The following is a 26,034-nucleotide window of genomic DNA, read 5'->3' as shown; positions in this document are numbered from 1 at the left end:
GGCATAGAAATGCTTACGTATTTAAAACCCACGCGACAATGTCCACAGCAAACCAACGCAGCTCAGCAACTTGAGCTAATGTGCTCGTGTGTACGCGGGCCGCTGCGCCACTGCTCCCATGTTCCATTGAAGCTGACCCCAGTGCCGCTGCTCGGACTATCGTAGAAGTGCATATTGCCAACATTTGCAGAGTTACCGCACTGCATCGTCTCCACCGGCAAGTAGGCCCACTGCCCCCTTCTAGTACACTGTAGCGAGGAGTAGGCATGGAGGAAGGAAAAATATAGGAGGGAGCATTACGTCATGCAGTGAGCCTTGGCAAGCGAACACTCCGTGAAACCACAGTGGTGGCCCAACACATGACCTCTTGTATCGAGATCACGGAGGAAGAATCGAGATTTACCGAGACATTTGGTTCCCAGTAGCTGCTAACAGTTTTAGTCAGTGCACGCTTGTTCAGCTGCCCTGCTGTGGCTCTGCCTGCAAAGCAGCAACACTAAAACCGACCGTGCACTTTGACGTATGATCACGTGTTGGGCCACCAGGTTTGGCTTAAGTTATGTTGCAGTTTGCTGCCTCCTATCTTTCCTTCCCCCATGGGAGCAGGCTTCTGTTGAAAAGAGCTTTTGAGAGAAAGGTGACTGTGCTCTGCTTGTGAGATCTCAGCATCGCGCATGACTGCAAAATTTCTGAGATGTTCACAGCAGTGTATGCTATCTGTGGACCGTTTCTTCACTTAGCCCGAGGGGTGATTCAGGGCTCCTTTAAAGCAAAGCAAGGTTGCCTGCATTGAAACTATCCTTACCGCAGTTGGCTTCATCTGAAAAATCCTCACAGTCGACACGCCTGTCGCACTTCTTCCGTATATCAATGCACTTCCCGCTGCCACATTGAAATTCACCATCTTTGCACTCTGAATGAGTAGAAGGGCAAGATATTTGAAAGCACAATTAGAACTGCAGTTGAACAAATTTTCACTTAGGCAGTTACCACATGCACAAACTGCATTTCAAAGGATTTGATTTGACTGCACAGTAATGCTGTTGCATAATGTGTCAATTATAAAGATCAGCATTTTATGTTAAAATTATAAATGTATGCAATCAATGCATATAACTACACAACGTATAAGAATCTAAGAGTTACAGGGACAGTTTTGCAGCTGCATGGGAGGAAAGCACAGCAAACTAATGCAGTGTTTCCTACAGAGAACTTCCATATTTTCTACCGCTAAGGTTCGTGCTGACATGACATAATCCTCTCTAGTGGCTGCTCAAAACATGAATTTGTGCAGCCTGCTCTAAGAAATGAATGACGTTTCCTTTAAAGAAGGACCTCCTATGATAGTGCAATTCTGTCTTCACAGTGGTGCAGCATATGAAAAAAGGAAGGAAACAAGTCCCAAATCACAATGATTAATTGAAAAGCTTATGAGAAGCCACTAACTGAATTAGCAAGCTTAGGGAACACACTTAAGTAGCAGAACTGAAGTATGTCACTCTCCAACGCAATTTCAGTGTTAAATTTTGAATGCAGTTAAGAATCAAGATATAACTTAAAATGATATTCCAGCTATAATTCATGCAATGTGAAACATGCCTCACTGCTCCCCTTTAAATTTAACTGATGCCTGGCTAACTAACCGAGAAGCTGTTGCCAGCTCTGGCACCTCGAAATAGACAAGTACACCAGCATTACTGCTTCATGCACCTGCCTCTGGCACAGCATGAGATTTGTTTTAAATGAAGCAAATTGACTAATTTTCATTGGCAGCTCAATAACACATGAAGTTGCGGTAAAAAGAAAATATCAGGCTGCAATTGTGCTGCAAAAGTACACACACACACACACACACACACACACACACACACACACACACACACACACACTATCTGATCAATGGAATTTGTTGCAGACATCTTATAATGTAAGAGCAAAGACAGAATTGCCCTATTCACAAATTTTAATTGTTGCAGTTAAAAGAAAAAGAAAAGTTACTAATTAAGCACAAGGCATGTAGGCTTCAGATGATTTGGATATTACGAGAAATAAACACATTAAGCTTATTAATATATACCGATTTTCAAGGTTAACTAAAGGTTCCCATTTCCTCAGATTATCATCCTGCATGTAGTCTATTCTTACCAACTTGCACTATGCACCTGTCAGAGATCCATTCTGTAGACAATGTTGGCATGCTTGAAAAGGTTCTGAGAAGTATACTAATTAGTTCCATTTACAATAGCTAAAGTCATACCTTGGTAACAGGAATTAGCTATAGTAACATGATTTTGGCTTCTAGCGCGAAGTGAAACACGAACACAGAAAGGAGCAGACAGGACATGTTACCATACCAACTCGCCCAACTGTATCCTTTTGCATTACATTAGCTATAGTGCCAATTTGTGACCTTATAGGAAGAACATTCTCGTTTAAGTTCTTTCGCAAACTAATAATAGAATTGGAAATTGACACTGAGCAAAATTATTGCTTCTAGCACAACCTTCACTTTAAAAAAAATATTATCTTTCTTTTTAGTTTTGAAGCCAGTGGCTAGTTTGCATTTAAGTATGATTAATAAGATGTTTTCAACAAAATATATTGAAAGACAAACAGAACACACTGACAGCAAATTTTAGCATTCCGACTTCGCAAGGTTCCAGAAGAAAAACCCGAACTGAAGTCGCTTTTTTTAAACACTTTTTTGAAAGCTAGAATTCACAATTTTTAATTGTACTAACAGACAAGACTAAACTTCCTAAGAACATACAAGGATGTAGCTACTAGCCTAATATGACACCAGCAACAGTGTAGGTATAGCCAGCCAGGAAAAAAAAATAGTGAAATGTTCATAGTCAGGTGGCTGCTGACATACATACTTTGGTTATATCCCCTCTAGGTACAATTCCATTTGCTAAAAATTTAGTTTTGTCCCATTTCCTACATCCTTAGCGTCATTATTAAAGACATGCAGTTGCAAGATTTTTCAGCAAGATTTGTTGCATCAGCATATATGGACACCAAAGTTGTACTCTGAAATACTTGAGGTGCAGAAATGAAACTGACTATTTAGCATGACTTGAGCTTGGAGAACTAGATAATTATTGTGAAAAACAATGACTAGAGAACTTGCTTTACTAAGGTTGCAGCAACCACGTTGATGGTGAATCTTAATTTTATTGAATGACAAGGTTGGAAAAATAAATTTTGAAGCACAGTTCCAATGAGAAGGATATATGTATACAGTGCATTTAACACATTTTGAATAGTATTTCTGATCCATAAAGTTTTCTCTGCACGTTTAATTGTACCTACAGCGCCTAAAGGCGATAGTCATACTCCAGCTATTGAGAATAGAAAAAAAACCTTGGTGACTCAGTGCTAATGCAAACGGATTTGTGCTGTGCAAGCTCATTTGGACACGCACCACATGATATAACAGAATGTACCAAATCACATTTGTCACTAATTAAAGCAAAGGTAACACTAACTGAATGTTAGTTTCATTATACATATGTATTCCTACGATTTTCTTTCATGGTTTTCACAAACTGAAAATTCAAGAGCATGGCTGTGAGAAGGTTGCATTGTATTTAACTTCAATTATGGCACCAATGATGCCCCTCCAATTTTACAGAATAGGCTTTGAGACAAACACAGCAACATTTACAATGTCTTATTTAGAAGTGTCCAAATGGATGCAGTGCAAACAGCAAAATGTATGTGACCGACTTCAGCTCACCAACACAGCCTCAAGCCTTCAACATTACTGCCACACAAATGTATATTTCGTCTGTTATGGCATGGCACATTTAATATAATGGACCACTGTGTAGGTCATAAAGGATACTATGCATTGAAAATGAGTTAAAGGCTTTGTGGGAATTAAGGTTTCTCGTAAATCCCGTGTCTTGTAAAGTTTTGTGGCCGACTAAATTTTTGCAGTACCGATATTGGACATGAGCATTAAGAAAAGTTGGAGCTCCTATCAGTTCCCATCCCTGTGTATATTCAGGAAAAGCATTATCATGCACGAAATAAAGCAAATTGCAAGAAGCAACATACAACAAAACTCATCAGATCCATCAGGACGATCACACTTCCCATCACAGATGTAAGATGAAGAAATGCATCCACCACCATGGCAAAAAGCTGAACACATTGCATAGTTTCCAAGAGGCATACATATTTTGATCTACGAAAGATTATGCCAAGTTTGCAAGCACCACATGCACTACATGCTTTGCAATATACATACCAGTGAACAGAATCCAACAACAGCACAGCATGCAAGCTTAAAAGCAAAAGCAACATTAGAATTTGAAGCAAGTTCACTAACTGCTGCTAGTTAGCATCATGAAAAAAATTGAAAGACTTACTGTTGCAAAGGCCAGATTATGCCCAGCTCAAAAAAACTTTACTTGATCACATTTGTAGGAAACAGGGCATTACTAAGATACATAAGCAGCTCTGCTGTGCATAATATCCGCAGTACTGCCAGCAACTATAAAGGGCTTAGTCCTGATGCTGGCCCAATCTTGATGAAAAGCTAGCATTTGTAATATGCTTTCACCCTGAGCAAAAAAACCTGACAATACAATACTTGCCACTACAAAATTCAATTCAGCACTTACAAATTGAAACCCCCAAACTTGTTTAGGTTCTAGCAAAAAAGGTTACAGGTAGGTAAACATGCAAACTAAAAAAGAAGCAAGCTATTTCATGCTGCCTTACATACTTTCAACCCTAGTGCAAAAAGCATGCACTTTCAAGCCCAGTCAAGCCCACTCGTAACAAGTTTAAGTGTCATGGGTGACATATTTATTCTATGCCAAAGTTTAAACTAAAAGACAAATACCAATGAATACCACGGAATATCAATGAAGACTAAGTTGCATTTACCTGGGGAACAGAATGAAGCTGCCCATGAAGCCCTGACTGCATGTTCATTGTTTGAAGTTTATGTAATGTGTAAGTGTGCTCTTTGCCAAGTTGTCCACACTGTGCAATCTGTATAGATGTGCACTAAGTTTACAGCAGCAGATGCATATGAAGGCGCTAGCTCTGAACCCTTGTAAACACCATCCACTGCTATGGCTTTGCTGAAGCTTAGAACTTCCAGATGGCGCAGTTATACATGTATGCTTATTTAATGTTCATAGCACTGACTGCAACAACAACAACAACAACAACAACAACAAAAAGACTTGACATGCCTGCTTAAACAAGTGCCTGCAGGAATCAACAGCCGACACCACGTTATAGCATGTCAGTTTCTAATTAGTGAATAATGCAGCTAAACTATTTTCTGATGTTTTGCCAAATCTGCTTTGGACATGTACGTTGTGCTTGGGTGCCCTATGCCTTTTCTTCTCTTCAGTTCATTACGACGTTCTGCTATATGCCAATTCATAAAATAAAGTACTAATCGGCATGACTCACCCCTAAAAAACAAAATAACAGCTTGCAAACCAGGCTTTATAGTACCTGAATATTTGATCCAACATAAATCATGCTTGAACGAATTCTTTGTGAGGAGTGGTGTTCAGTTTGATGACCTTCATTTACGCTCCACAGAAACATATGTGCACTAGCAGGTCCGTAAATATGTATGCTGTCCATTTAAGACGATAGGCCACCCTTAGGCATTATTGAAAGTTGGAACGCTAATGATTGTTTACCCCATGTGTAAGATATTTCGAACAGCACAATTTTTGCTGTCATTCTTACCTCCTTCACAGAAAAACAGCCGGACAAAACTGTTCCCCTTCCATTGTGTCGTAATTATCCCGACATAAATGAAGTGCCCCACAAAACACTACCAAAGTTGTACTGGATTTGAGTGTTGTTGCCCCACAGCATTGCGGGAACACAGTTTCGGCGCACAGAGATGTGCACCGTTAGCTGCCCTTCCAAAGCTAACAGACCAATGAGGGGGTTGTATAGCTTTGTCAGAGGATGCATAGGGTAGAGAGTCACCCATTTGCAAGCAATTATACGGGGTGTCTCCAACTATGCTGTTTGCTTGAGAGTGCATGGGCTTCGGTATTGTGTGGATGCCAAAAATAGAAAAGAAATGCTACTTTTACTCAGTTGCACCTGAATTTTGTTGTTGCTATTCCTTTTGTGAATTTTTTTATTGAGTCGACAGTGTTAGAGAGTTGTCCTCTCTTGTGTGCTGTGTGTTCTTTGGCACCTTAAAATAGTTATAACAATGCCAGAAGTAGCCAATAAAAAGGGAAACCAACAGGAATAACAATAGAGGGAACCAATAGGTATAACAAAGAAAACTTTTGCGTTCATTCATTAATGGTAAAGCAGCACGCTTGTAAAGCTGCTTGCGATTAGTAGAGTCCCTTAGCCCCACGGTGCTGATTTGCAAAGAAGTGCAATTATTGTGAATAAAACTGGCTAAAAGGAGGTGTTTGCCTTTGTGAGAATGGTAGCAGTCACGGCCTATGGAGTTCTGTCACCCAGCAGTGCATTTTGACATGTGTATTGGCAAATAAGCCTGCTTATATTGAGGAGTTGCGAGGCCCTTTGCAATGTGTTGTCTGGCAATGACTGAAGTGTCAAAAGGCAAGAGCCTAGATCAACAGTGGTACCCTCTGGTGGAATGGTCCAGTACTGACCCGAATCCAGCATCATCTTTAACTAGTGCTGCCACCCCTATGTGCATTATTGGCTGCACTAATTTCTTTTCTCAATAATGCAGAGTTCATAGTAAAATTATAAGCGGTGGGCTTGACTTTGTGCATGCATACAAAAAACAGTAGCATGCAAGAAAAAAAAGCAAAGCGTGAGCAGCAACATACCACAGAACTCATCAGATGCGTCAAGGCAATCATACTCTCCATCACAGACATTTGATGAAGGAATGCTCACACCATTGCCACACTGGAAGCGCAGCTTCTGTGGGAAATTGTGCTTATCTACAAAAAATTGTGCCATGTTTGCAAGCTTCAGATGTCTCAATTGAAGCTATAGCGCTAGATTGACACAATGAACCAACTAGCCCAAAAATCTGCACTCCTGGACTTCACATGCCATTCATACTTTCCAATGTACATTCCAGGGAACAGATGCTAACCACTGTGCAGCATGCACACTCAGTCAATATTTTCATAAATATAGCATAAATTGCTCTTGAAGCATGTACAAGAAACATGAGGGGCTTACTACAGTTATGAATTGCATATCAAACGCCAAATTCTACATACTCAGACTGAAATGAAAGCATGTGTAAATGATGCTAAACCGAGTAAAAACCAAGAGAAAAGAGGAAAAAACTCTGCAGTGTAGTTTGCATAAAGCTTGGTAGAGGCAGAATTTGTTAAGATATCAGCAAGCAACAAAACCAAAAATAGGAAAACATACGACAATCTGCTTCATCTGACGAATCCCTACAGTCCGAATGGCCATTGCAACGTAAATAATCTGGCATACATGTCCCATCTTGGCATCGAAATTCATTTTCCCTACATGCTGAGAAAAGAAAAATATTCGTAAAAGAACAAGAATATTTCATATTAAAGTGCAGTTCCAGTATATCAGATAGGCACTAGGGCAAACTCCATGCAAGTCAAGGTGAGTAGAAAAGAGAATAGCTACTGCCCTGTGGTCACCTCGGTTTAAGTAAAAAATTGAGAATGATGTTGCTGAGTGAAAAGTTATGAGAGCACCTGCACAGGGTTTTAATATGCTTACTGTGGAATAATTTTTTCTAGGCTGTGATCACAAGGCAAGGCAAAGCAAAAACACGGTACTATACAGCTGATGACCAGTTGCAGTCATTAGTACAAGTTGGCTAACGCGTAAAAAGATTCAGCACTTTTTACCCACTGCAGCACTACACAAATATATTATGCAAATAGCTCAGATGGAAAGCTGAATACAAATATATTCACAAGCAGATATGCCACACTGGCTAAGAGGCAAGAGCCAGTGCTAGCTTGATTCAACACGACTGGCCTCTTCACCCCCAGTGGCACTGGCCTGTGGCATATTCACAAGCAACAGCATAATAATAATAATATTTGGGGTTTTACGTGCCAAAACCACTTTCTGATTATGAGGCACGCCGTAGTGGAGGACTCCGGAAATTTTGACCACCTGGGGTTCTTTAACGTGCACCTAAATCTAAGCACACCGGTGTTTTCGCATTTCGCCCCCATCGAAATGCGGCCGCCGTGGCCGGACAAGCAACAGCAGGTCTTTTATATTAAATAGTGCAATGTGTGGCCACACTTGCCTAATAGAATCTTTTAGCATCAGACCTTTTATTGTGTAAAGTTGTGGTACATCTTTGTCATATTGTACATTATTTTGCTTCCCATTAGCAAGCTTGAAACAATTCACTAATAACCACAGCAAGTTAGGTGAAAGTCCTGCCCTTGGTGCAACATTCATTTTCAATCTGAACCATTGTCAATCATTCAATGAGATTATATAAATCTAACATAAAATGTAGTGCCAGCCAGCAGCAAAAGTCAAAGAGTTAATACCTTCTGCTGTACATTTGTGCGCACAGATTTCATGCTCAGTGCAAAAGATACATATGGCTTGCAAGTTGGTTAAGTATGTCATGTTGCTACATGAGCGATATTAATGCATATGACAAGAACTGATAAATTATCTCACGAGTCAGAAACAAATGCAATGTGGGCACACACATTGTGTACTGAAGAGAATCAGCATGCAAGGCATTATCTGTACAGCAACTGTTCGAAGTCCTCAAACTGCATTTAAGCTATGTATTTAACATTCTGTGAAAGCATCAAATATACCGTTTTATTTTTACTGCCTCCCTGAAAGTACAACCACAATACATTGAAATTTCAGTGACCGATTAGTAAGATTTTTCTCTCTGTGCAAGTAAGCGCAACTCTGCCTATATATATGTCATACAGTCACCCAATGCTAGCAAACTTGACAGGTTCGTATTCATGTGGGAAAAAGTGAAAACAATACTGCTGTAGTAATAAAGTCCTTACACATACACACGACCACACTGAAGTGTCAGTTCAATAAGAAAGACCTACGTTTAGAGTCAATGATGCAATTATGTTCATCATCACCATCAGGGCAGTCCTTCACTCTATTGCACTTATGGCGAGAATCAATGCAGTGTCCAGACAAGCACTTGTGCTCATGAGGCCGACACGCATGCCCATCTTGAAAGAGAACATTCAAGACACTGTGAACTCCAACACCTTGAATTCCCACTGACTGAAAGCCATTTGGTGTTAGTGCACAGCACAAAATCAGTAGGTGTGTGAAAAAAGGGAGCACCAAGGGCTGCAGCAAAAAAGTCAACAAGGTAATTTCATAAATTAAAACATTTTCCCCAAAAGTGGGACTAACGAACTTGCACCTAAACCTCGATATGCAGTTGAACCAATAAAAATGTCTTAATTTAGTGCACAGTTAACATGGTTGGAAATGTAGAGAGTGCTGCTAGAACATAATGTGCTGCTACTATTTATGTACAACAAAGCAAGCTTATGAGGTAAAGCTTTCGACCATTGTAGTACTGTAGTATGAATGTGATGAAGTGCATGAAATACATACCAACTGCTTGTACCCTTCATGAGCACCAATGCAAGCCCCAAGAAGTCAACTAAGTGGGCAAAGACGTCAATGCTTCTTTTGTGTGACATACATGTACTTCAAAAGCTCAACTACTTGTGTTTTATAACATTTCACAAGCCCTTGTTTCAAGGGACAGTGAAGGGTCCATTACAATTATAGGCCAAATCATAGGTGAAGAGTGGCAACCCATTGTGAATGCCAGAGTACTTCAGTCAAGGTTCAGAAGGAGATATGCTAACAGTGTTAGCTGTTCAAAACATCAAAATCGGGTGCTATTTATTTCCATGCAGAACCATCCCTGGTGCACAAGGGCAGCAATGCTATTGCTGCCTTATTCTTGTGTCATCCCAAAGTGGCACTATGGATGAACCAATCTGACGATGTCACGAGAACTACAATTACAGCATTTAGAATCCCCAAGAAACTAATGGGTGATAGCATATGCCATCGTGGCAGCTTTGGATTAGTTCAGACTACCTGAGGTTCCTTTATGTGAACCCAAAGCATGATAAACCAGTGTTTTGCATTGCAGTCCTACAGAAATGAGGCTGCCATATGATTAGGTATCGAACATTCAATCTCTTGCTTAGCAGCAGAATGCCATAGCCACTGAATTGTCATGGCTGGTGGTGTCAAGCATTGATACTAATTCAATACTAATGCATATAATCATCAAAGGGGCTAAGAACATGTTAGTTATCAAAGTTCCTGTCTTAAGGCAATCCAAGGGCACAGCAGCTAATTCTCACACAATGAACAAGCGGCTCCCAATCATTGGCATATGTGCAGCATCTACGATGGCTTAACCTAGGACCATACGTGGCACAAAAAGGCTGACACAAAAGACTGACACAAGAGGTTGAAGAAATGCTGTTCCTTTTGTGTCTACATGTTGTATGCCTGCTTCCTCATGCCACAAAACCCCGAGCTTGCTCATCTTTCATTCATTCTAAAGAAAACCAGAAGTACAATTCAAATCAGTGCACTTACTGCCACATGACAGCTCATCTTCTCCTTTGGGGCAATCTGAAACTCCATCACATCTTCGAGAGATGCTTAGACAGCCGCCACCATGGCATCGTATTTGATCTGCCCTGCAACTTGGAGCTGAAATTGAAGAAAACCGCAATGAAGAGCTCTTGTTGACTTGGAACTTCCATAACTAGAGACAAGACAGTCTGCATCAAAAGCTCACCACACTGGCTTTCATCTGATCCATCTGGGCAGTCTCTGCGCCCATCACAACGAGCACGTTCTGGGATGCACATGCCATTATGGCACCGGAATTCACTAGGCCTGCAGACACCAGCTAGAAGTTCAGAAGAGTATGCAAGCATTAGACATTAAGAAAGAAGCAAGAAGGAGGTGTTTGTTGAATACAGAGAGGTGCAGCCCACTAATGCTCAGTGACAACCTAATTCAGAGCAAGCCTCATCCCCAAAACTGCACTGGACTGACCCTTTGTGCCTACAAGCTCCAAAACAGTTCCAGAGGTACAATGAAATAAGTTCACATGCCTCTGTTGTGACATCATGAAAATGATTGAAGATAATTGGCTGGTGCCTATACAAATTCTCAGAGTTGGACAGCGGTGTATTTGCCACTGTATTCTTAGGTTTACAAGACTATGGTCACCAGACCTTTCAATTTAGATGTAGACCTTCATCGATGCAGGTTTTTACATGCCAAGGAGGAACTTTGTAAAGCTGAAAAGCATTTATGCAATGCCTTATAATACTGTAGAGTGCATTACAAGCCATCATGATTCATGTGGCATGAATGTTTCCATTGCTATACAGTACTAGTACCAGCCTTGTATATAAGCTACAATTGACTGGAGGAACATCACTTAATATGCATGCTACATGGGGACAGAAAATGGCATTCAGTAGTTAAGGCTTTAAGTTCCTGAATGACATTTTTTTCGGCGAAGCTGCTACACATTCAAATTTAATGACATTTTTAACAGGGTCTTCTGAAGCGAGCAATTTTAGGTTAATAATAAAAAGATAAACATGCATTTACAAGTTTAATCTGCCTTCAAGGCTAGTAGAATGCAGAAATGAGCATACTATGATGCCGCTAGCTTTAGTTCGTTGCCGACTTTTACAATGCTACAATTGACGAAGCACGGTGGCAATGAAATTGTCATCATGGAGGAAGGAAAAATATAGGAGTGAGCATTAAGTCACGCAGCCAGCCTTAGCAAGTGAATGATCCGTGAAGCCACAGTGGTGGTCCAACACGTGACCCTCTTGCGCCAAGATCACGGAGCAAGAATAGCGATTTTCTGACGTGCTTCGTTCCCAGTTGGTATATAACCTCCTTGGTTGCCAGTAGCTATGCCAGTAGTTTATTCAGTGCATGTTTGTTCAGCTGCCCTGCTGTGGCGGTCTGCAGAGCTTGAGCATTCAAACCAACTGCACACTTTGACATGCAATCACGTGTTGGGCTGACAGGTTTGGCTTCAATTGCATTGCAATGTGCTCCCTTCTATCGTTTTCCTTCCACCATGCTTCTTGTATGATAGGTGCCAACATTTCACACGACTCCGCTTGCAGCAGCATCTCTTCCAAAGTTTTTTTTTTTTTTGCACGATATAAAATTTGATGTGCTTGTTTATGTGTGCTGTATGGCTTGAACAACTGAAACATTTCTTTTCAGCTGAATATGATGTCATTTCAAATAATAAGTAAACTGCACTGAGCAAGCTATGGCACCGAGTAGGCATTTCTCAGTGGAATGAGTTCTGGCAAACACCTTCGGTGACAAATAGCATTAAGGCAAATGTCATTTGATTTACGCATGTGGCATCATGCAAATGAGACTAAATCTTAAGGCATTAGGAAGTAATCCACTTACTGTGCCCGTGTGGCAGGGGCATAAGTTGCTATCAAGTGACTCCCCAAACAAAAATAAACTGATTTAACATCCCAAAGATGCACAGTGGGCTGTGAGGGCTCTGCATCTGTTCTGGCCACTTGAAGTTTAACAAGCACCCCAGCCCAAGTACACATATTTTTCTGCATTCTACCCTGGTTAGGATGAAACAGCCAATGAGCTGTCACAGTGGGTGCCAAGACAAATTTTCACTGTGCCTTAGAAATTTGTTCAAAGTTAAGCAAGTGAACTACTGGTCCCGCGAGATTGTACTATGGTAACACAAGCTATTTCAGCCAATTTGTGTTAGCTTCTTATTTCTGCACAAATTGAAGCACAAATTGAAAATCGAAGTGCACAGCAAAGAAATGATGGAGTTGCAGCATGAGGCTGACAGATTATATGTAAATGGTTGCACACAACTGCCAAAGCTCATTTCCTACATATAGCCGCAGTAAATCAAGATTTTAGTGCAAGAAAACCGATGAAAAATAAATTTATAGAAAGCATGATTAAGGGTGTGCAATTATCCGAGATTTTGAAAGTTGCATTAGCAACAAAGAAGCTTCATCCATACAATTAGGGCACATTCATGAGCTCAGTCATACTTGTCCACATTTGCTATGACAGCAGTTAGATCTAAGTGGGTTCGATGTGCCTGTCTGCCACATGTTAAGCTATAGTGCTTAAAATACCTAAGGGGCACTATAGTTACTCCATTATCATGCCACCACTATTGTGATGGTGGCGTCAGGCTAACTTCTCACCCTCACTACACAGTGAAACAGTTTGGAAGTGAACAGCACTAGAAATGGAACAAAACAAGAAATCATGTCCCAACACATTATGCACCAACTTCCCACCACCACCAATTAGGAATAAACTCATGACTGAGCTAATGTGCAGTTGGTAGCAGGACATGTCAACCACTGAGTTATTGTGCAACATTTGTATTTTGCAATTTTTGTGTTTTGAGCACTGTGGAGATAGACTGGTAGCATTTGTGTATAGATGTATTTTCAAGTCCACAGCAGACATTGTAGTGCACAAAGGCATGCACACTGCAAGGCAACTGTTTTTAAGATGTTAGTGTCCACTGCAAGGGAGTGCTGCTTTTACACTGAGTGCAGTGGCAAAAGAATCACTGAATTCTGGATGTTTTTCTTTGTGGAATTCAAACCTCCAACTGCCCTCTAAAACAACTCGCACCTTCTGTTAGAAAAGCTGAATGCTTCACAAATGTTTATGGTTATGGCTGCTCATCAGATGACTGCTAGCTTAACTTTGCTAAAGTGCTTGCTGATGGCTTGGTTGTAATACAGCGATAGCTATCTGCTCTTGAACCAAGGCGCCACCAAAAGCTTGACAGATACCAGCTTCATTTCATGTCTGATGTCCTCCCCGAGGCGTTGATCATAAGTTAAACTACATACGATACTACTCCTGTCTTCCTGTATGCACAATGTTAGAACCAACGAAGCACCCATGGTTGTGGAGGTCAAGGTTGTTAGTGGAGCCTCTCAAAGCTAAACCATCAGCATGCCATATGTCTAGGGGTGGCATTTCCCCCTCATAGATGGTGTTTCAACTGTCCTCCTGTAACACTCGTTATAATTAAGGAGCAGATATGAACATCACCTTGGTGGCACTCATCAGTGATGAACATGTTTTTTGCAAAGCTACGATGGGAAGTGATCAGTAGCAATAGTGTTTAGTACCTTCAGCATGTTGAATTGATAATGTGGAAGTTCAAATTACTGTGCAAATACTACGAGCTGTTTCAAAGTTTTTAGCATTAAGGGTGCTTTTAAATGCCAAGAACATCACAATGATGTCCTACACCCATACAGAAGGCAGGTTGAGCTTGTGGGAGGGTCATGTTGAATAAATGTTTGCTGGCTGCTTTTGTCAAGCAATAGCTGGGCATAGAGGAGCAGTTCTCACAATGAGTGACAACAAGGTGCTGTTAAGATATTAATGTCATTTGATGCCACCCCACTTATGCTCTTGTTGCTGGTGTGCAGTGACCTGTGGCTATCAAGAGTGAAACATGTACGTAATATCTTCTTGGTTACAGATTTTACAAATACGTGATAATATCCTGTTGATACTTGTGCGCAAACAAACAGGGACAAAGAATAGGGGCAACACAAGGACGAGCGCTTTCTAACAACTGGTTTATTTTTGAAGAACTACTTACTTACTACTACTAGATCGCGCAGTTCTGTGGGTATTTAAGTAAGTAGTTCTTCAAAAATAAACCAGTTGTTAGAAAGCGCTCGTCCTTGTGTTGCCCCTATTCTTCGTCCCTGTTTGTTTGCGCACAACAAGTATCAATATGAATATGTTCCAACTAGGCCGACTCACAGTTATGCATAATATCCTGTGCGCATTTGCCATGCTGCTGAAAAAGCTGCAGCGAGGTGCCTTTATATGCTACATGCGAGTTCTTTCACCACACTGCATAATTTATCTTCCAATAAGAGTGACTGCGTTCTATTGTCGCAGTGTCCAAGTGCATGCAGATGGTGCAAATGAAGTGCCAGAAAGTGATCCTGCTACCAGAGATCAACAGAAGCCATGCCATACCACTGGTGGTGTCATGCAACAATTTTTCTGCTCTCATATATACTGATATGAAGTTGGGCACTGTTCCCAGAAGTGTGTAATCAATGCAGAGTAAAGAGCTTTGTCTATTTATTGTACCTTCAAGGCCCAAAGGTGTTACAGAAAAGAATGGAACGAAATACAGAGCATGTACAGATGACAGGGTATAATAATTTTTTTTTTAAAATTAGAATTAAAAAGTGCGGATTAACAAAAGTATTCTTCAACAGTAGTTCTAAAAGCAGGTGTATCGGTTATGTTAACAATTAAAGCCGGCTGACGATTCCATTCATCGGTAGTTTTAGGAATAAATGGATGAAAAAATTGGTTCGTGCGACAATGTGGAATGCTCAATTTATGGTGATGGTCAGTACGAGATGATAGTGTTACGTCTAGAAAGTTACGTAGAAATGTTATGTGTAGATGATATTGTTACGTGTTACGTGTATGCAGGTTTGGACAAAAGTTTTTTAATTTTGGAATATGGTAATAAATTTTGTGCAGCAGTGATAAGCATGCTAACTTCCTATGGGATGAGAGGAGAGGGAAGTTTAAAGTAACCTTCATAGATGTTGCGCTTGATGTCCGAGAATAGAATGAAACGTGTGCTACAATTTTGTATATATTCTATTGCATTCGTTAAGTAATCTAAGCCAGGATTCCAGACAGAAGAGGCATATTCAAGCTTAGGATGTATTAGAGTTTTGTACAGAAGTAGCTTTAAGTTAGCGGGTGCCATAGAGAAATTGCGACGGCGGTAACCAAGCGCGGGAGCTGTGCGAGTTATATTTAATTTAATTACCCTAACAACATTAGCAGTCTTTTAGACTCCTACACTTTGCCACATAAACAGTACTTACTGCATGAAAGTAGTCAGCCTTCATTACCCTTGTAATTGTCATCACTGTACATTTGGTGGTGCCCTTTAATGTTCTACTCAATAAAAATGCTGCGTAACTGAGACAAGCCTTTCTACACTTGTAAACAGCATTATATGTTTTGAGTACCATATACACTTGAGTAATGACTACACTCATCTGACAGCTGCTACCCCATCATTGAAGCCCAATAGTAAAAAAAAAGTTTGGACAAATATCTAAGAGATAGTGTATTCGCACATCCTGATTTCAGCTAGTTTGTGCAGTGTCTTTTTTGAACTCCACAGGTTTATCTTATGCTTTAGATGGAATGGAGGATGACTGCATTATGAGTGTGCTATCAAACCTCAGCCTGAGCAGCAGTGACAGCATCAGTGCTCAGGACTCTTCAGGCACCGTGTGCACATTGTGCATGTGTGAACAAGTAAATGCATTATGAAAACAGTATTCACTCTTTTGGTACAAAACGAACCATGGGGGTTATGCTTATGCACAGCTGGAAAAAAACTGAAGTGGTTTGGCCCCATGAGAGCAATGCACCTATCAAGATTGCAGAAAAATGTGTGAACCATGTTCATGTGTAATATGGTATTATAAACTTTGTTTACCACCCACTTTCCTCAACCCTTCCAAGAAAAAAAAAAGAAATTGGCACAATTCAACATACCTGAAGAAATTTTTAGAAAGTACATATTCAATTAGAAGACATTTGATGTGTCCATCAAAATATAACTACACTTTATAAGTCCAAGCACCCATCATCACCTTCAACACAGTTATTCCGCCAGCCTGCAAACTTTTTTTAACAATCTGCTGAGCTGCTTTCCAAATGACTTCAAAGCAAGCTTGCCCAAGCAGTTCACCATTCCCAAAAGCTTTATCAAGACTGAAGCTTCCCAGTTCACCATACAGAACTTGCTCCACATGCAAGTATGCCACAGTGCTAAAGGCCTGCATTTCCCTTATCACAATCTGCACTGGTCCAAGGTCACACAATACACAAATACATTCTGGAGCCACCACAGCAAGCAGAGCCAGTGAGCCCCCAGGCACTTACGACAATCAAGTTCATCGCTCCTATCCTGGCAGTCATGGTAGCCATCGCAGCGCCTTTCCATCTTGATGCAAATGCCATTTTGACACCTAAATTGCCCCTGCCGGCATGCTGCAGTATGAATGGTAAGAACTTAAACTGGTAGCACGGCCAGTGAAAGGAACAAAAAAAACAGCTGCAGTTGGCAGTTTCAATGTCAGGCAAACCAAAAGAACTGATGCAGGAAGCAGAAAAGCAACTCAATGCAGTGGAACACTACAAAAGCACAGCACCTATGTCACACAAAGCAGCACTGCTAGACTTCATGATGCAACCCTGTATCTATGAGCACTCGCATATAGAAGAAAGCATTTGTGAACTTAACTGGATGTTATGTCAATTATAATGCAGTGGTTCTCAAATGAAATGCAAAAATCGTAATATTTTAAACATGCCATTTTGGGACAACATCAGTTACATAATATGTTCAGGACTATTTCTTTGGCTGTCACTCTCGACATTCCCTATTGGCAATTAATGGCACCTGCACAGAGAAAAGACTGACTACTAATACTAAAAATCTTTACCAGGTTTGAATAAAGTATGAATTCTCTGAATAACAACTGAACATTCAATGCAGGACTGCAATAAGAAGCCAGAATTGTTTTTGTATGATCTGCTCAGATGAAAAGCCATGATGATCCTGGCCTCACATGTAGGAACAACCAACTTGCATGCGGCTCTCAAAGCTGACTGAGGTAGACAAATGGTTACAGTGCATCCCAGCCTCTCTGTACTGGAGGTCAACTATGGCTACACGTTAAAAATGTATTTGGACTTGTCACATTGCACCCTGCTCACAAATTTGCTAGATGAAGTAGAGCAGACATCAATCTTTCAGCATGGCACAAAGAATGAATAATATTTGTATATTTTTTAGAGCTATAGTATTACTATTTCAAAGATAAAGCGAAGCAAGTTTTCAATTATGGGTATCCGTGTGCATGTGCATTGAATTAAGCTTTTGGGCATAAGTGCAGTGCTTCAGGCAGTGATTTTCATGGATCCTGCTTCTTATGTTGCTAGCATTCCCTGCATGGAAAACTAATTTTTTCTGAGCTCTACAGCATAGCTTATGTCTGAGCACTCGTTAAAGTTTGCAGTAATAGTTATGTATGTGAGGCTATAATGCAAGCTGTCACTGTGTGCTAATGTTTCTCGTGGCTCTGAATGCATTTGGCTCTGAAGAGAATGAGTAAGATGTGCATGCAACAGTAGTGCAGTACGTGACTCACAACTCTGATTCATACTTTCACAAGTTCTTAACAATGACAGAATGAAATAAATGGTAAACAGCATAAACTGAGTAGACATCATGCAATAAAATTGCACCAGTTCAGTTCAAAAGTCTGATAATTTCAAATTAAAATAAATTACGGGGTTTCACATGCCAAAACCACAATGTGATTATGAAGCACGCAGTAGTGGGGGGCTCTAGAAATTTTTATCACCTGGGTTTTTTTAACGTGCAATTAAATCTAAGTACACAGGTGTTTTCACATTTCGCCCCCATTGAAATGCAGCCCCCCTGGCCAGGATTCGTTCCCGCGACCTAGTGCTCAGCAGCCCAACACCATAGCCACTAAGCAAACATGGCGCATGTCGATAATTTCTGCTTGAATGTATTCCTGAAGACGGGGAGCCAATCTCTAATGACAAAGATAGGGCATGTTGTATAGCAGCACACTGTTTATCCGGCAAGGACCTGACTGGAAAATGATGAGCAGGAACTTTCATGTGCGAAGACAGACAGGTGAAGATCTAAGATGGATAGTATCCAGAAAATCAGGAGTCAGAGGAAAGGGTGTGCAGACTAGAAAAAGGGGTGCTTTACCCAAACCAGACTATGCTCTTATGTGACAAAACCAGTCTAGCAGTGCTGTGCTCTGTTCAAAAGAACAGAGAGGGGGACAGTGCTCTTACGGCACTTCCTCTCAGAGCTGTCTGTGCAATCTCGCCTTGCATTGCAAAGCAATGCCCAAGCAATGCACTTGCCATTACTGCAGCGTAACTTGTCCACAGCACAGTCATCCACAGCTGGCAACGCTGGAAAAGCGGCATCCACAAAATTCCAGCTGCGGCAACTCCACCGAAATGCCACGCAGCATGTACTTCGCATGTGCAATAGAACCATGCATGCACTCACCCATAGCCACGGAAGCTTAAGAAGCCAAAAATATGCACAAAGCAGTCTACCTGGTTTGGTCTCAGAAAGACATGCACAAGCAAGATGCACAAGAGCAAAGAGCTTACAGGGATGCTGACACACAGCTCTGGATTAAGCTTTGTATACACTTGGCACAAACACTTGCTGCACCGAGCTCGAAGATTAGTCAGTGCAATCAGTAGCAAAAAGCCACCAAATATAATGTCAAATTTTCACTGCAGTTGCAAAAGAACTGAACGTATTGTAGTCCAGCATTAGAACTACAAGTGCTACCTACATTTATTTAAATATTGAAGAATGGTGACCTGGATCAGTTGGCTTATTTCACAGGATTGGCCTATATTTCCAATAACAAAATTACTGTGTTTGTGTCAGTGCCCCTGTAAGGCAAACCCATGGCAGTAATAGCTCTGCCTTGTTACCGGTCTTCATGCAGTGTCAAACAAGCAAGATATGCCGAGACTCATGCAGAACACAGATGCATCTCACATGCACATTCAGCAATTTAGAGACATGAAGCAACAGATTTATTTTTGTGCGACTGTGTGCATACACATGGGTATGTTTCAAGGTCTCCTTTATTGCTACTTACACTGGAAAACTCCTACTCATCATCAGAATCACTGTATGGTCAATATAACAAGCCATTGCACCGCAACGATTTTGCAATGGAAGTGCCAAATAGCACTGCCTCTTAAGTTGTGCACGCTGCTCAGCATGTGGCACAGAAAGAAAAAGGAAGAGGGACCACAGCAGAAGAGGAGAGTGGAGGGCACAAAGCATGTAAAAGGAATGAAGCAAGCTTAATTGTACTTGCTCATGTGAACCTATAAACAAACATGTAAAACAGCAAACCATAGAAGGTTCACAGTGTTGTAATGGAATTATAAAAAGCTGGTGGCATGGTACTGGTTCCTCTGTGAAATACTTGGCTACTACTTAGGAAGTAACAAAGTGACTGCAATGTAGGGCTTTGTGTTTACATAAAGGAGTCATCACATACCCACTATTGGCTAGAATTAAGTACACTGCACACTGAACTCTATTAAACTCGACAGCTGCCAGGTCTTAAATGATGTGTGTGTCCAACCGAAAATTAGGCGCACAAACAATTAAGTCACCGCTTTGTGAAGCACCTATATATGACTTGGTGATTGACTTGCATGACTTGCCTAGCCGTAACTTTTGTAAGTTAACTTGATTATCAGTAGCAAGGATAGCAAAAGTAACTAGACATTATATAAAGGGAAGCAAGGTTAGACAGGCTACCATTATGCATCTTGAAAGCATATGGTTAAAAATAGTTATGTTGAAAGCAATTGGAGAATAAAAGGACCAGGAACAATGAGCAACAGCATGCAACTTAGTCGATGGCTACAAAATAAAAGCGTGCCCACAAACAATAACACTGTTCATCGAAATGGTAAATAATTGCGATTTCAAAGCTGCATACATGAACAGTAGCGCTGATGCATATCGATGCACAACAGCAGCCACTATGTTAGCATCACATGAGAAATACAGTGAAGTCATGGGTCTCCTCCAGATGCTGCCAGTTAAGCAAAAAGAAAAATGAAAAGAAGGCTAGGGTGGCTAAAGTCATGTTCAGGCACCCACAATGTATGTGTTCTGTCCCTATCATGCACCAATATTTTTGTGCACATTAATTTTGCATTCTGGGCCCATCAAAATAAATTATGTCGAGAAATCAAACTAGAGACAGCCTACTCACAAGTAGAACAATGCGAGTGGTAGGCCATTGTGGCAGGTGGGTAAACATAGCCCGATTCAACAAATTCTGCAAGCTGCCATCATCCAAAGCCCACAGCAGCAGCCATATCAGTAGTGATAAATGGCAAGGTAGAGGACCAGGCCTGCATAGCCACCTTCATAGGTAATAACCTATGTCCAGAATTACCTACGAGGATATTTGAACTGTGTGCTACACCTGATATGTCTGCATTGCATGGCTGTGTGGCTAGTTGAGAGATCTTTAATGCAAGAACAGCCAGCTAAGCATATCTTTGCTACCACATGCAAGTGAAGCGAGACTGGAAGCAACAGGAACTGGGCACATACCAGCTGTTGAGGTAAGGACTATTATGTTTACAATCATAGCAGTGCCATTTTACCAGTTATGCAAAACTTTTGAGGGCCTTCTGAACAGAGAGTCATAAGAAAATTTTAGGCTTTCAGTAAACTGGAATACTCAGATCTGAGCTATATCAAATAAAAAGTGAAAATCATGTAGACTGCATTTTTATGCCTTACATTGCCCTCCAGGATGAGGTGTGCAACCTTCTTCATCAGTGCGATCAGCACAATCATAGTGACCATCACATTTTCTTGAGGAGTCAACACATTTTCTTCCTCCGTCACACTTGAATTGATTGGGTTCACAGTCACGAGTAATATCTGGAACATGGTGTGAAAAACAAGAGCGTCAGGTTGCGACTGCTGGCACATTTGTGCAATCTATGCTTCTCTACAGGAGGGAACTCCAGCTATGGTGTTAGTCTACACAGGCAATAGCATGCATCGCTCAGTATTTGGCTAGACACTTGCATTAGTAGCAAAAGCCAGACTTCGGCCACCAAGTGCCTGATCTCAAAATTTGGAGGCTGAAATATTCCCTAATAAACATGCAAAGTTCTTAGGTACCATTGTCAACAAGACACCTTATAGCCCAACCAGCAGCAAGAATACCTTAAACATGCATGAAATGTAATGATTGTACAGGTGAGGTCTGAAGTATGGTGTTCTGTGAGAACTTTAAGTAAACACGCAAGAATGCAAGTCCCACCATGAGAAACAAGGAGCTAACAGAAATTCCTAAAAGCTAAGCATGTTCATACTCGCAAAACCTTTTTCTTTGTCTATTGTGCATGAAACAACAAGGTTGCTTGCAAGTGCCATTGTGAGTGATCATATCAGAAGCTCTTTATTCTCACTACTGTGCAAGCATATTTGTCTTTAGCAATGAAGGATAATTTATTCTCCTGTCATCATATTAATCCATTTCATTCACACATGTAAAGCTGTTTCTCATGTTAACTGTACTGTTATAATAAGCTGCTCAAATGCTTTGTATGCCTCAAGAAACTTACATGGGTATGCTGCATCATTCACATCCTCTGAATGCATGAAAAAATAAATCAAGTTGAAGTTCATGTTGTAAAATAAAGCAAGATGTGTTGACACCATTTTTCATAGCTGTGTTTGTAGCGACTGAAAAAAAAGACCTTTGAAAGAGCTCTGCAGAATCATCTGGAGATTGTAAATGAACTGATGCAACTACTGCACTATGTGGTGACATACACCCTATTGCAACATGTAATAGCCAGCTGCCCATTGCCAACAATGGCTGACTGGCCACTGGTGTTGTGCAACAGACTGCACATAACCCTACTTTTACTGTTCTGAAAACAACAGAGGACCCACAGACTCAGTCAAGAGGTTGCTCGCCATTTACTGTGTGCGAAATTTCTTCAACAGTTGAAGGCACAATGTATGTAATTTTTGAACCACATATTGAAGGCTACTGCTGTCTGGATCTTCTCATGAGAAGTAGCAGGTGCCATAGAATATGGAGCAATAAAGAAGTGGAATAGGCAAACAAAGCAGGTTGAACACTCAACCCAACAGTATCATCTGCAGCCATTTTGGATACCCAAACAAGCAAGAGCTATAGTTATGGCAATAAAGAGAGGATAATTATGTGTTGTGGCATGATGCTTTGTACAAGCCAGAACAATGAAGCATTTGTGGTGTAATGGCAATTGTTAGAGGAGGGAGATGGCCTTAAAGGCAATAAAGCAGGTACCAGAGCTACACCACGACTCCGAGATGCTAGATACTTCAGATTGATTTCGACCAGCTGGCATCCAACGTGCTCCCAAGGCTCTCAATACACAAATTTTCATGCTCCTTTCTCGTTTGCAGCGCCTGTGCGAGATGCTCAGCAACAGAATGCCACAGCAAATGCCACTAAGGTTGGGGTTGGAGGAAGCAAAGGGCGAACTTTAGAGACATAACTACCGCAGAAATCCTTGCAAAAGGTATGGCATGGAGCCCAGTGCTGCACACACACACATGCAGTGTATTTTCATCTTAAGGTCTATAGGGCTTTCCCGATATGCTCCTTCATTAAATGTGCACGTAATGCACACACATGTCTACATGCTCCATATTCATGCTGGTGTCTTTAGCATGTGTCTTTAGCAATAACAGGAGCAACAGACAGAAAACCATAGAGCTCAGAGCATCTGCTTTCAGCCACCTAGCAATGTTAAGTGCAGGCCATGTAAATGCCAAGTGAATGAAACGGTTACCAAAAACACATGCTGCTGCTTGAAGAGCATAACTGAACATCCTAAGCTAAACAGGACTACAGCAAAACATTTTACAAGGCAAGTGCCAGCATATCTTGAAACATCCTTGGCACCAGAAAAAGGCAGCTGCCCATGCAGTGCACAAGTGAATTTTCGGTAGAGGAAACCAGCACTACCTGCAGAAATGTTTCGAAAATCTGTGCTACCTGAAGAGCAAAGTCTGAATTCTTACTACATAATGCTTTCAATTCTGTTCAACCAGTTCAGTTTCATTTTGGTTCACAGTGCAAAAGCCCTAACTTAGCACAAGCATGTTTATTTACAATTTTACATCAGAAGATATATGTTAAACCTACATATGCACTGAGCAATGGTAATCTCATAAAGCCATAATAATCTCATTAAGCACAGACATGATTGGACTTCATCCAAGCATAGTATGTGCGTGCGCGTGTGTGTGCACGTGTGTGTTGAAGAGTGCCTTTGTACACTATGGCAAGCCCAGCTCAGACCAGTCATAAAATATATTTGTGCTGGAAATTATTGCTGTAGAGTGACTTTTGTTGCAATGTTTAATGATCATGGTTTCTTTCACAGCAAAAGCAAAGCATACAGCACACAGTGAAGCATCGATGGCAACATACCACAAAGCTCATCGGAGCCGTCTTTACAATCTACCTCTTCATCACAAACGTATGACAGAGGAATGCAAGTGCCATCACGACAACGAAACTCTGTTGAATTGCACAGGCTCCTAGAGGCATTCATGACTTTGTCTACAAAGAAAGCATGCCAGTTTCACAAGAACAGGCCATCAGTGTGCCCGCTCACATTAGCACATTGCACAGTAGCCAAGCTAAAAACCGATAATCAGCTGACTTCACGCATTGGAAAAGTAGTAAATGGCAGTCAATCAATGGCACGAAATAAGCAGCAAAAACAACCACAGCACAAACATGCGAAAATTTCAGACCATCAAAGATGGGTAACATCACCAAACTACTGGACATAAGTCATTTCGTAGAGTCATTCTACCTGTAATGCAATTGATTGCTCTAACGATAACACATGTTGTGCACATTAGAAACAAGCAAATCCAAAATCAAGTCATTGCTTTAGGAGCTCCTCCTGCAACAATTGTATACTAACAGAGTCTTATGTATCCTTATGACATGACAATAAACTGACTTCATGTTCATGATGTTTAGGAGGCTATTGTCAATGTTGAAGTGCACAAGTTAGTCATACTATGGCAGTAAACTACATCAGGATTTCTTATATAGAACACATTTCATCAAGATGAAGTTTCCCAGACATTTCAAGTAACCATAAAGCAATGTGAAAACCAGACATTATGCAGTGCACAAAGAGCAATATAACCAAACATTAAATCAGAGGGGGCACACTATTGCAGACACATCACTGATAACAAGGTCATAAAGCTAAGTGGTAGACACACACTACCCATTATAAACATCAAGGCAGGAAGTTCCCCATTACCTCCCCCTGGCACACCTGGGCAGTTCCTCTCATCAGATCCATCAGCACAGTCATGACGGCCATCACACTTTCCAGAATGATCAACACATCTGCGACCATCACAGACAAACTGGTGGTGGCCACACTGGAATCCTTCCTTGCCTCCTGAAAAGAGTCCGCAAATAGGTAAGTACCAAAACCAATGCAGATGGGATTATTGATAAGATGAACAATGAGGTGAAGCAACAAATTATAGCCTTGGCAAATTTTCGAGATACTGTTAGGTGCAGATACATCATAAATGAAGTGCACACTGTATACCAGGAGCACCTTGCCTACGCGGCTATCCAGTTATGATGACTGATTGCGTAGTTCTAAGAAGAAAGTGATCACTGAGCAATGCAATTAAAACTGTTCGTGCCAGCATGTGGTGTACAAGAAGCTAACAATATGAGCTATAAATCCAGGCAACTGCATGAAAATGTGTGCAAATGTGAAGTACATAACCTAACAAGATTCACTGAGGGTTTAACATAAATGCACAAGAAAAAAAGTATCTGAAAGCTATCACCACTGTTTGCTGGTAGTTTTTCATAATTCGTTATTACATTTTACAACCACTCTATAGTAGCACTAGCTTAGGCTTGCAGTTTTTTGTTATCACATTTGACAACCATTTTATGGTAGCTCCAGCTTGGGCTCATCTGCAGGGGTTCACATCTTTCGCCTATTGCATTACACAGCAGGTAGCTTGCTTTTGTATCCTCTTTGCATGAGAAATTCAGCATACACAAAATCCAACCCTGAAGTTTAAGAGGTTCCATTGCAGAGATGTCCACATTTTAACCATTTGCAGTTTGTTCAGGACATACCGAGTTGCATTAATAGAGTGATACAGGGGTCAGAACCAAAACAGCAGAGTTAACGACTTGTTAATGATACTATACTTCAGGAGCTAAAGAAATCAATGACTATAACTAAAAGCTTCTTATTGTTTAAGTTCTAGGA

At 40.9% G+C, this 26,034-nt stretch overlaps 1 protein-coding gene and 1 long non-coding RNA gene across 32 annotated transcripts in view; one reads left to right on the top strand and one right to left on the bottom strand.

Annotated features, from left to right (window-relative positions):
- Positions 1–15,405, top strand: part of LOC135904553 (uncharacterized) — a 42,410-nt gene extending 27,005 nt beyond the window's left edge. For all 3 annotated transcript variants that reach the window (XR_011512347.1, XR_011512346.1, XR_010565142.2), the window contains one exon: positions 14,980–15,405. This is a non-coding gene — a long non-coding RNA (uncharacterized lncRNA). The remainder of the gene's footprint in view (positions 1–14,979) is intronic.
- trol (terribly reduced optic lobes) overlaps positions 1–26,034 on the bottom strand; it is a 604,861-nt gene that overhangs the window by 282,695 nt on the left and 296,132 nt on the right. For 21 of the 29 annotated variants that reach the window (XM_065435395.1, XM_065435391.1, XM_065435373.1 and 18 more), the window contains 10 exons: positions 25,048–25,191; positions 24,192–24,323; positions 21,488–21,631; positions 17,014–17,121; positions 10,787–10,900; positions 10,582–10,698; positions 9,042–9,173; positions 7,378–7,485; positions 6,816–6,932; positions 806–913 (listed from right to left, as the gene is read on the bottom strand). In XM_065435395.1, coding sequence (XP_065291467.1) covers positions 806–913; positions 6,816–6,932; positions 7,378–7,485; positions 9,042–9,173; positions 10,582–10,698; positions 10,787–10,900; positions 17,014–17,121; positions 21,488–21,631; positions 24,192–24,323; positions 25,048–25,191 — 1,224 coding nt within the window. The remainder of the gene's footprint in view (positions 1–805; positions 914–6,815; positions 6,933–7,377; positions 7,486–9,041; positions 9,174–10,581; positions 10,699–10,786; positions 10,901–17,013; positions 17,122–21,487; positions 21,632–24,191; positions 24,324–25,047; positions 25,192–26,034) is intronic. The other 8 variants (XM_065435380.1, XM_065435387.2, XM_065435402.1 and 5 more) reach the window with 5 other exon arrangements.

Source organism: Dermacentor albipictus, chromosome 2 (genome assembly GCF_038994185.2).
Source record: "Dermacentor albipictus isolate Rhodes 1998 colony chromosome 2, USDA_Dalb.pri_finalv2, whole genome shotgun sequence".
Taxonomy (NCBI): Eukaryota; Metazoa; Arthropoda; class Arachnida; order Ixodida; family Ixodidae; genus Dermacentor; species Dermacentor albipictus.
Note: the sequence above shows the minus strand (reverse complement) of the source record. Positions and strands in the feature narration are given on the sequence as shown.